Below are 12,404 nucleotides of genomic sequence, written 5' to 3'. Positions count from 1 at the left end.
CCCGATGCGCAGAAACTGCTGCTCTTCTTTCCGCGTCCACTGTAGAGATTGCCAATTTTTTTCCTGCATGCCATTCTTCTGCGCCACTGAGCTCCTAGTGCTCTTCTCAGCGACCGGAGCAACGGTTTCCACTACGCCGTCATGGAGCAAGTTCTTCATGCCTCGAATACCACCCACAAAACAACCTCTGCTTATTCCCCCAAACCAATGGCGTCACCGAACGCTTCCATCGGACCCTTTCGGACATGCTCTCTACGTATACATTCAGCCTGACCGTACCAACTGGCACTCCCTGCTCTCATTTGTTACCTTTGCCTACAATACTGCGCTGCAACGAACAGCCCGTTACTATCCATTTTGCTTTCTGATGGCCGATTCCCTACTTTCGTCTTAGAAGAATCTTTTTTTTTCTGTTCCCGTCCTCTCTTCAGCACTCTCCCACGACCAATTTACTTCTCGCATCTCTCACTGCCGCGAATTTGCGCGACTAAACACGGACGCTTGTCAGGCCTCCCGAAAACGCAGTTATGACCTTGTGCAGTTTCTTATTATCCAGGTGATGACGTTTTACTGCGGACACCCATGCGTACACCAGGGTTATGTGAAATACTTATGAGCCACTATGTTGGTCCGTATACAGTGCTTGAACAAATCTCTCCCGTTAGCTACCGTGTCGCACCAGCTTCACCTGTTACTGATCGTCGCTGTCATGGCATCGATATCGTCCACGTGTCCCGCCTCAAGCCCTTTGCTCGTCGCCCGTCATCAATCCAATTCGCAACCAGGATGGTCGCTTTCGTACGGGGGGGGTGCAATTATGTAAGCAGCGTGCGTGACCCGCATCTTCAATTATCTAGTTTTTCATAATCTCCCATCGTCATCTTCGTCGCGAACGCCATTGCTGCGGCTGGCAATGAAGCCTGCTCCAGGCATTCCCACACTCACAACACATTCATTTTGTACTCCCTTTCTGGATAGCTGAAGCAAAACGCGCATTAATTGATGAGTAGAAAACACACTAAGCTGGTGGAGCAAGATAAAGAACCGATAAGGTTGAATTATACTGATTAGGCACAGTAGCAAATGACTTCGTACATGCAGTAAGAAAAACAAAGCTACAAAAAATACAAACACACACATGATCTCATCTGCACACATAGAATATAATGGTACCGCCTAGGTAACGGTTTTGCAAGGACTGTGGATCATTTGATTTTAAACATGATTACGTAGCGTACGAACGTGCTGCACACAGCGAGAAAGCAGAATTTCCTATATCTACTCGTCACTAAGATGTTTAATTCGTTTTTTGAACCCAGCTGATGAACTAGATTCAGATAAGGCGTCGACGAGCGAGGGGTAAGCCTTGAGCAATTCGGGACTTTGATGCTTAACTAGCTGTACTGCGTACGATGTTTGAGCTCTGTTTCTAACATACTTCTCGTCACATAAGTATAATTCTGATGTCTGTAGGCTGCAAGAAATGTTCAACCAACAGATTTGACACCATGGTACAACTGTATAGCCACGCTTAACCAGAACGTGTTGAAAACTGTCAATATCTTGCAATCCTCAAAAATAGGTGTGGTGTGTTCATACCGCGGTCATTTGCAATTATTCTTAGAGCCTTATTTTGTAGCGCATGTTGCCTTTCAGTATTGGTTCTGCTTGTAGTGCCCCATACTAAAATGCAATGATTTAAGCGGGAGTAAATTAACGCGTAGTACAGTGGGCGTTTAAACTAGGTTGGCGTCATAAACTTAGCATGCCAGTGATTTTAGCGATCTCAATACTTTACTTCGAGACGTGGTGAGTCCAGTTTAAATATTCTTCAAAATAAACTCCCAGAAGGCGACTTGCCAACCCAGATGAATACAAAAAAAAGGATAGTCTTCCCTGTCTGTCTCCTCTTCCTCGCCTAACTGCGCTAGTCAAAATGGTATGAATGAGTAACCACCTAGCCCGATTCAAAGCCTCGGCCCCACATTATTACTCTTGCTCATGATGAAATAAAAAATGATGGAAACTAAGACAAGATGCCAGCAAGCGACTTACAATTAAGGGTGTGCCGGTCTGATATTTGGTAAAAAAAGAAATAAAGGTTATTTGAGCTAAGGAGAGGGGTAGCTTTTTCTTCCTCGAACCGCATCATGCAACAGAAAGCTACTAACCATTTAGAAATGTTTCCCGCACTTACTCAGTGAGCTGCCGCTTCGAGGTAGGATGGGCCTCTTCTCCATAATGGCGGTGGTCGGTGGCTTTGCTTGGCACAAATTCCGCCGCACAAGTCTCTCTTCGGCCGACCGGGATCGAAGACCACCTCTGGCAGAGCACAATTCCGTCAGCAGGACGGGTCACTAGCTCTACTTAGTAATTAGGTGAATCGGATTGTGCTGAAACAGTTTTACAGTCGCGTCCACCCTTTAGGCTCTGTTGAGTCAATGGGTGACACAGACACACGCCGCAAAAACAGTTCTCTCAGTTCAGTACACGCGACTGGATGACTCGGACCTTTTTTCACTGGCTGCCCTGAAGACGGCCGTTAGAGATTTCCCAACAAAATGGACCTGTACTGCACGCAGAAAGAAGCATCGGAACAACCTGCGCTGTGCCACCGGTATGGCAAGTGACGAAATGTAGAATGGTGTTCTTGATACTCAGGATGCCGACTGTGGAACTTGCTGGCGTTTTGTAATGACCAGAGCTATACTTTCTGAGTCACGTTCGGATTGGACCCTTGAGTTAACACGGCGTTGGAGCACGTTCAGCGAGCTCGCAACAACCAAGGCAGGTGCCTGGATTGTTGATACTGCGTCTCCCGTACGCACAGATGGCGCGAATGCCTGAGTCCTAAGCGATTTTCTCGTTGGTGAAGCACGCCTTCCAGAGACCTAGTACGCATCCAAACGGAACGGTCTTCGATGCAGCTTAGCCTGTTCTAGGTGAGATTCAAACCGACTCAGTTGGCGAGCCCTTTTCGCTGCGACTACCCCGCCGTTTCGCGCTTGCGGGTCCTCTCACGATTCTCGCCAGTGTCGCGAGGGGCCCTGCGAGGGTCCTGTCCTGTGCCTGCGCCGTTGCACTCGTCTTCACTCGAGTCCCCCGTAGTGGCGGCTACCAATGGCGCCGGCTTGGACAGCGAGCGAACCGTCTTGCGCTGCGAAACTCTGCTTCCTCAGAAGCAGCTTCCCTTCACGATGCGGGTCTTTGCAGCCCTTGCTCTGCTGGAGACAGTTCTACTGGGCTTGCATGAACTTTAGGAAAGCGCTTCTATCAGTGTATCTGAGCGGAAGCTTGTCACGACTACGCTCACATGCTGCAGTATGTAGCAAGAAGCGGACCTAAAGAGCGGAGACTCACGCCGGCCGACACGTGGGCTCTGGAAGCTTTCTTGCGCAGGAGTAGCAGGAAGACAGCAAAAATAGACTCGCGTACAGACTCGCCAATAGGCAAAGCCAGCCGAGTCGGCTTGAAATTCACCTTTTTTGAAGAGTTGGAAGTGGTATTTCTTAACAAGGTGCGCTGGTCACCATTCACAATGCGTATATATTCGGACAATTAGCATCGAAGCTGTGGTACGCTTGCATCAGGAATAAATCTAGAAGGGGCAGCTGACGGCTACAAGACATCTACCGCCTACGGAATCGCTATAAACTAGTCCGCAGAAAAACACCTCTTTGCAGGGCTAAGTGCAGCTTCCTCCAGCTAACAAATGCAGAACGAACCGCACAGTCCGGGCTCCTGGCTTCGTATGGCTTTCTGTCGGCGCCCACGATGATATAGATAGCGGCGGTTTACTTGGTGGTGAGCGGCGCTGCGCCCATTGAGCCGAGGCAGGCGGGGGAGGGGCCCCGCAGTGCGTTCATGTTTTCAGTCGATAAGGATAACCTTGTTTTTCGTCACGTGCGTCACTGGTCTGCCGACGTCCGGCTGCAGCTGGCTGACAGTGCGATCGTCGCCGATCGGGTGACTGCGAGTGGCGAAACCAAATCTCTGTCGCAGTGAGAGCCGTTGTTTGTGCGTAGGCAGTGAACGATATCGCGGTCCCCATGCGTGCGCTGCAATCAATCCTATCCCTGGTCCTATCTTGTCGATTGCCTTTTGTCTCGTCTCCAGACTTTCGAGCGGCGGCATGCGCGCATGGGCACGTTAGCTGCCGACCGAGCGGCGTTGTCAGGCAGACCGGCCTGAATGCGAACTTTCACTGAGCACATATTGCTTCTCGCACTTTGAGAACGCCCTTATCTTTCTGGAGGTTCGTTTTCATGCAAAATAAACAAGGGCGGATGGAAGCTACCCGTATTTATAAAGAATCTAAACAACGCAAGGGTGCGGCCTAGTTATTGTTATTTCATACTGAAGAACCGGGCGCTCCTTGAAAGCAGAAAAAAAGCTTAGTATACATAGGCGAGACTACGTCACTTCTGTGTCGTGTGTCAATAGCCTTGTACTGCAAAAACAGGATGAATCTTTCTCTAGGATGTCACACTCTTTGCTCGTCTGGGTCCTGTATCAGTAGTCTTGTACAGTAATATGCGCAGTGTTATCTTTCTAGGATGTCTGACGACCTCAGTCTCAGGAAGGGAGAGTGCGAAACCAGTAAAGCGCATTGCTGAACTTTAGCGGTCAAGTCGTACAAACGCGCTACAAGACAGACTCTGACCGTTCCACCACGTCCTCAGTATAATTTCGCTCCAACGTATTTCCTTATAGTATAAACCTTCTTTTCAAACGATCAACATTCCGCTGTAAGTGAAAGACGGTGAATCGTTTTGCGGGGCTCAGCAGTAGCGATGCAAAAATATTAGCAAATTGACTTCCTATCGTATCGACAGTTATTTTTATAGTATTGGTTTATGGTTTATGGGTTTTAACGTCCCAAAGCGACTCAGGCTATGAGACACGCCGTAGTGAAGGGCTCCGGGAATTTCGACCACCTGGGCTTCCTTAACGTGCACTGATATCGCACAGCACACGGGCCTCTAGAATTTCGCTTCCACCGAAATTTGACCGCCGCGGCCGGGACCGAACCCGCGTCTATCGGGCCGGCAGCCGAGCGCCATAACCACTCGACCACCGCGGCGGCCTTTCATAGTATTGATAGGGTAAAAATACCATCTATAGATCGCGGTTGATATCATACCCAAAAGTGTCAATAGTTCTATCGTTACTTTTGCGTAAGTTAACAAGCAATATTACCAAAAATGTTTCAATAACTAAGTAGCACTGAGCTCATGCAGTTTCGCAGTAGTTGTTTGGCGATTGAAATAAATTATTAGTCTCTGCTTTCAATGTTCCAACTGTAGCCATTACTATATTCATACTTAAAACTAACCAGTGATATGCCATACCAGAAAAGTTAAAAACCAAGCTTCTGGAAGGCGACTCTGGGGCGCGTTATCACGTGAATATGCCATTACAGATTAGGTAGAGGTCAAAGAGGACGACCTCAAAACCGCTGCAAAAATTTTTCTATGACTTCAGTTTTTACCTTTCCCTGATCAGCCCGAGACGAAGTAACATGCGGCACTTACCTGCCAGCCGCGCCCAGCCAGAAAATTACTAGATGCGGCGTCGGGAACATCAATTCTTCATAATTCTTAAAGGTGAAATAAAGAAGAATCTGAACTCGTCTTTTTACCGCGGAAACGCGATCTACACGTTACGGGCATTCTCAGAAACTTCGAATTATTATCCTGTTCTGCCGATTTCCCTAAGTACATCGGATTAAACGGCCCGGCTCCCGCCCTTTTTTTTTTGAACTGAACGCGGTAGGTAGGAGGAGTCAACCAACGCGTCAGCCAGTCCCGTGGCGACTTGCCGCTCTACCATCGGCGGAGTGATAAGTAAATCAAAGAGCCCACACGTAGTTTTATTTCCGTGGTCCTAATTTGCGGCTATATAGTCTGTGACTGAAACTGTTTTCTCGCAGAAACCTAAAAAACAGAATAAAAGTGAAAGCGAAGCCGCCACTGGACAGGCTGAAAGGCACTCCACGCGTTGGTTGACTACGCAAACCTACCGCATTAGGTTAAAAAAAAAGGCGGGAGCCGGAACGTTTTATCCGATTTAATTAGGGCCATCGGCCGCACAGGATAATAATTCGAAGTTTCTAAGAATACATGGAACGTGTATATAGAGTCCCCGCTGTAAAAATACGAGTTCAGATTCCTCTTTAGTGCACCTTTAAGCCTTGGAAAGGCATGCCCTAGAAACTTAACAAAGGTTGAAATGTAATGTAGAGAAGTGCAAGTGTTATTAAAACTGCTCCGCTTACGGATTCCGAAGTGCTGGCAATGATTTTGTTGCCGTAATCGACATCGTCTGCGGCCTCTCGCTGAGCGTTCCGTACAAGCTCGTATGGCGAAACACGTTTTTTTAAACAGCAGCAAAACTGTCGAGAGACGAAAGTCGGCAAACATATCCGCTGAAGAAATATTTCTATCTGATTCCAGCTCAAAAGAAGGCACGCCCAGTGGTGTGTTTATGTTGTACGCCGACTGAGTTCAGCTCTTCAGGTCCGTCCCCCTCCCCCCTTTTAGCGAAAAGCTGTCACTCTTTGTTCTGTCTTTAGTAAACAGCTGCCGCGGCAGCTCGGACACTGAGGTGGCAGAGAAAAGGAAATATGGGGGAACGTGTGTACAATGACGTAAGCTTAGAACACGTCTCTGAATCAGTAGCAGCTGCGACTGTGGTCCGAAGAATAGAAATAGCAGTTTGCTGCCGAAAGCCTAACGTTTCAGTTGTTAATTACACTCCAAATCTTAACCTTAAACAAGCCTGGTTGGTATGCTGATAGCCATCTACCACGGCGTGACTCATAGCCAGCAAGGCTCGCTATACAGCTCCTAAAAATCTGCAAGTCATGCAGTTATAGCTTAAACTAACGTTCGAAACCACCGCGGTGGCTCTGTTGCTTTGGCGTTTCGCTACTGAGCCCAAGAATGTAATATCAAATCTTGTCCGTGGCGGCCGCGTTTTGATGCAAGTGTAACGCAAAAACTACCGCATACTGTGCGATGTCAGCTCATGTTAAAGAACCATAAGTGGTGTAAAACATCCGGGGCCCTCTACTACACCTTCCCTGATAGCCAATCTGTCGCTTGGAGACATTAAGCTCCACAATTTACAATTTGCTGACAACGCTCGATAGATTAGCGAAAAATGTTCACAGGAAACCCAAGAAACCAAGTTTTTTTTTTTGAAAGAGAAATTTATTGCCCCAGGGCATCAATGAGGGGTGAAGGTGTGATGAATGATCTAAATGAATTGAAAAAGGTTAGCTGATTTGATGAACTCCAGTAGAGATCGATGGTACGGTCCCTGCGTCCAGGCAATGTATGAAGAAGGATTGCTTGGTGAAAGAAACCAAGATTTTTGTTGCGGTGACTTTCGCTGCGTTGCGAAGTCTTGAGCCTTGGGGAAAAATTGCTAGTTAGCAGCTGTCTTGAGTACAGATGCGCGGGCCTTGCTCAGCAAATTACTGTATCCTCTTATCACCTCAGTTATGCTATTGATACGGCCGTATCGTCGGCCACTCAGATAATTTTGCAGGGGTACGAGGAAAGGGGCTATGCGGTTCCATTTTGCAAGCCTTCAAAGCGACAGCCCGGCCTCTGTCTCACTTATTTGGGTGAAGAAAATGTGCAGCTGGTGAGTCACTCATTGACGTCACTCCTGTTAACCCGGCTTACGTGACGTCAAGGACAGGCGCTTGCCACTTGCACTGGATTTGGAGAGGGCGGATACCCGAAAGGAAGTCAGGGCAAAGATCACAGTCCTCCCGGGTCATGGAACGGGTACGTCTATGCACCAGTGGCCTCTGAATGAACTTGAATCTGCGCTGCACGGGGTGGCTAGGCTGATTTAACGCAATTACTAATTAATCACCATCATCATCATCAGCTTGACTATGCCAGCTGCAGGTCAAAAGCCTCTCCCATGTCTCTCCAATTAACCCTGTCCTTTGCCAGCTGCGCCCACCCTATGCCCGCAAACTTCCTATTCTCATCCTCCCACCTAACTTTCTGCCGCCCCCTGCTACGCTTGCCTTCTCGTGGAATCCACTCCGTTACCCTTATAGACCGGCGGCTATCTTCCCTTCGCATTATATGCATTACAACATGCGTAGTAAAATGGTTTGAAACGAGAACCATGGCAATTGTGACAAGACTAGACAATCTGACTGAACCTCGATACTTGTGGTGAACAGCTCTGTCAATCCGTATAATAATGCTAAGCCTTGCTAAGTATGATTTTTTTATCAGTGATTTTTGTTCAAGACATTAAAATGAGTAATGTTGTTGTTTCATTTCTGTTTCAAGCGTATGACATTTGACGCACACACTGTCGAGCTATTATATATTGTTTTGCTCTTTCAATCCTTGAAGCTCCATGAAAGTTCAGGCTCAGTTTTTTTCATAGCTGGCAGAAATTGGTTTTAAATGTGCGAGACCTACGCACTGCTTTATTACTATTTTTGTGCGGAAACACAGCATAGTTACTATTTCAGCAGTGAAAAAAGTCTCCGCGCAGTGTTTCCGGCGTTTAACTTAGTGGAAGCAACCGCTCTAGTGTCACCGCTAAACTTAAATTATCAGCAGGACGACTAGAACTTAAGCTGACCCACACGAAGCTTTTCTGATGACCCACTGACCTTCAGGAGGCATATAATGAAGAAAGAGGTACTTAAGCCTGTGATGCTCAATTGCGGCTTTTTTCTCTTATGCGCTTTTTCAGCGTTGTTGCGTGGTGCGCTAACCATGAGCGCTCAGCGCTTGTTTCATTGCTGTTTGTAAAGCGATCAACATTTACCTGTCAGGTAAAGAAGCTGAGCTTCTTCCGTGAGACATCCATTTCATCTTCATTCATTATTATAATTAATTTTATTCTTAAAGTATTACCACAATACAATGCTGAATGTGTGAACGTTTTAGCAAAGTACAGAGAGGAAGCTCTCTTTGTTCAAGGCAGTCACTTGGCTGAAAGAACTCTCGCTGTCACGTCTTCCTGCCGATAAAGGTAGAGGCTTTTTTCTTTTAAGCAGAGACGTGTATAGGTCGAAAGCATCGGACAGCGTCCTTGCAGTGTCCGACAAGCGCACTGATTTTCGAATCTAAACAAATTAAGGGTCAGGCGAAAAGGCTTGCAAAAAACGAGTTTCTATAAATTGTCGAGTATGATGGAGAACAGCGACAAGTGAAGCCTGGAAATTTTCTTCACAGCAAAGACGCATAAACCTGACTGCAGAATGGAATGGGGATGTGTAAATTCAGAAGGAAGGGATATGTATTGTATCATACCTAACACCGATCCTCGGCGACATGTTCTTGGCTTTGCGTGATTGAAGATTGCAGGATGGTTAAGAAAATTTTGGTGCGTGCCGCATTTTTAGATTTGTGGATGATAACTTTGTGCTTTTGCGGCGTGACAACCTTGAATTTGAGCAGCAGATTTAAATGTGCATTCAATTTTCTTCGGTTGCTTTGGCAGCAGCTGCACCGACTCTCATGTGCGGATTTCGAGCCTGTCTTCTGTGTTTTACAGGTTGGTCGAAAACTTTTGCTTTGATTGTCTTTTGCCTGCTAAGCCGCTGCTGCCAAAGACCTCTTGTTGTTAGTGTGCTCTTCGCTCGTGATTTTAGCCATGTCGCGCTGTTGTGCATACCGAGCGTCTATTCCCGTCAATGGGTCTTCTATGACCTGTTCAGAATGCAAATTTGAATTTCACGTGGGTGCATGTTCTGGTATAAACGAGGCAACGTGGAATGCCAAACGTAGTACTTTTAAGAAATAATGGAAGTGTGACCTGTGCAGCAATGGCCCACAAAATTTCGCTTCGGAGAACCCCAACGAAGACAGCATCCTAGCAGCGCACTTGGTAGCAATTGAAACCAAACTTGATGCTTTTTTATCTCTTCCTAGAATTGTTGACGCACTTGACTCTAGTGTGAAATTCCTTTCAGATAAGTTTGATGAATTTCAAGATCATCTTCTAACTCAAGAGCAAACGACAAAAAAGCTGACCGAACGCGTGGATCAGAGAGAAAAAGCTGACGCCTCCCGTGAGCTGCAACAGATGAAGCAAGACTTAGATAACATGGAGCGGCGTAGCCGTCAAAACAACATTGAATTTCATGGCGTTGCTGAAGTCCAGAATGAGAACTTGCTAGCGAAAATAAGCGAACTGGCCCAGATACTCGATATTCGGCCATTAACTCAGAATGATATCACAGCACTGCATCGAATCCCAGCGAAACCAGGCAAAATACGGAGCATCATTGTTCGTTTCGTCAGTCACGAACTTCGTGACGCCTGGCTGGCAAAGCGACGGGCACTCAAGAACGAACCTGGTAAGATGTTCATGTGTGAAAACATGACACGACTGTCCCGCTATCTGTTATCAATAGCAAAGGAATGGGCGAAGAGTGCAGGATACTCCTTTGTATGGCACACGAACGGAAAAGTGCTAGTTCGAAAGAAAAGCGGCGATAATGGTGTTGTCATTCGCACAGCACAGGATCTTGATGGCCTGCCCTGACTAATCTGGCTATTGTTCGTTTGTTTTCTTTGAACACTTTCTTTCACAATGAAAAACCAGTCCACACTTTCATTGTTTCATCTTAATGTCAGAAGTTTGCGTAAGAAATACGATGAAGTAATTTCCTTTTTATCCGAACCTGAACATTCCTTTGACATCAGTTGTTTCACAGAGACTTGGTTTTCATGTGAGGATGAGTGTTTTTCACTTTCAGGATATGATGTTGTATCGGTGTGTCGCTCGAAGAAGCGTGATGGTGGCATTGCTATATACATTCGCTCAAAACTCAACTACAAGATACTCCAAAAGTTCAAGATAAGTAATGATAACCATGAGTGCTCAGTTATACAGTGCCGTGATATTATTTCCCTGTTATATACTGTCCTCCATCAGGTTCTTTCAGCGAATTTATACAGTTTGCTGAAAAACTACTTGACTGGAGCGTTCAGCTGAAGCTTGAAAGTGTTCTCGTGGGGGATTTCAATCCAAATGCTTCCCCTGATAGTCAAGCTTTTTTACAATTCCAAGAGTTATACGAGTATTTTGGTTGCTCAAACGTGATCACCGTGCCAACTAGAATTACATCAACCTCCCAAAGCATTCTTGACCTATGTATTACAAGCTTTCCTCGCGAGAATATAAAACCAGGCACTTTGGTGAAATGTTTAATGGACCATTTGCCTATACATTGTGTGTTACCCTCCGAACACACAGTCGCCCCCGAATATGAAATATAAATTAGAGACTTTTCAGAGCCCAATATGAACAAGTTTAAGGAGAAGCGCAGCAAGGTTAACTGGAACAGTTTGTTAGAGTTATTGGACCCCGATGCCACCTACGATGCTTTCTTTTCATGTTTTGTATCTGCCTATGCCTCATGTTTTCCTCTTAGGCCTCATAAAAGGCACAAAAAGTACGCAAGCCCTGGATATCTAGTGAACTATTTAAAAGAATGAAACAGAAAAACAGAATCTTCCAGACATTCCTGCTAACCAAAGATTAAAGTGACTTTCGCGCATTTAAGAAGGCACGAAACATGCTAAATTCTGACTTAAAGAAAGCAAAGTTTGTATACTATTCGCATTTATTTCTGCAGGTTAACGGCAATACTCGGTTGGTAAGGCAAACCGTGAGAGAAATAATCTATAAAAATGCAGAAACTAACAAAGTGAAATTTCAGAATGGCGATCTATCTGGAGTCGAGTTAGCAAACATGTTTAACGTACATTTTCTTGCTGCTGGAGCTCCGTCCAGCGATGGGACCGATAAAATTTCTGGCATGTCGTATGAGCGTTTTATTACTTCAAACAACCCGAATACAATATTTTTATCCCCCACTGACTCCAGCCAGCTACATGATGTAATCATGCCTCCAAAAGACGAATGCGCACCTGGAAGTGATGACATCAAACCGAAACTACTGAAGGCAGTGAGTCAAGCAGTGAGCACCCCTATTACACGCAAAATATTTTAGTAAGGCAGCAGTTTGGCTTTCAGAAAAAATAAGCCACCTGAAGCAGCACTACTTGGAATAAAAGAAATTCTGCACGATATCGAAAACAAAGCTTTAACTCTCGGTATATTCCTCGACTTTAAAAAAGCGTTCGATAGCGTCCAGCATGATATACTCCTAAATAAACTTCCGTATAATGGTGTCAGGGGTACATCTTTGACCCTCCTTAGGAGTTATTTAACTTCCCGCGCCCAGTATACTGTGATCAATGGTGCACGCTCCCAGACAAACAGTGTCTCATACGGAGTACCACAAGGGTGCATCCTAGGGCCACTGTTATTTCTTCTGTATATCAATGGTATTGTTAATATACCGAGCGCTTAAAATATAGTACTATATGCTGACGACACAA

General features: G+C 45.9%; 1 protein-coding gene across 2 annotated transcripts in view; it reads right to left on the bottom strand.

Annotated features, from left to right (window-relative positions):
* Positions 1 to 3,768, bottom strand: part of LOC144127907 (sialin-like) — a 109,850-nt gene extending 106,082 nt beyond the window's left edge. For both annotated transcript variants that reach the window (XM_077660893.1, XM_077660892.1), the window contains exon 1: positions 2,198 to 3,768. Coding sequence is in view for 1 of the 2 variants with exons in the window: in XM_077660892.1 (XP_077517018.1) it covers positions 2,198 to 2,240 (43 nt within the window). In the remaining variant the exon portion in view is untranslated. The remainder of the gene's footprint in view (positions 1 to 2,197) is intronic.
* Positions 3,769 to 12,404: the final 8,636 nt, after the last annotated feature.

The sequence above is a fragment of the Amblyomma americanum genome, chromosome 4 (genome assembly GCF_052857255.1).
Source record: "Amblyomma americanum isolate KBUSLIRL-KWMA chromosome 4, ASM5285725v1, whole genome shotgun sequence".
Taxonomy (NCBI): domain Eukaryota; kingdom Metazoa; phylum Arthropoda; class Arachnida; order Ixodida; family Ixodidae; genus Amblyomma; species Amblyomma americanum.
The sequence above is the reverse complement of the archived record's forward strand: the minus strand, read 5'-3'. Positions and strand labels throughout refer to the sequence as shown.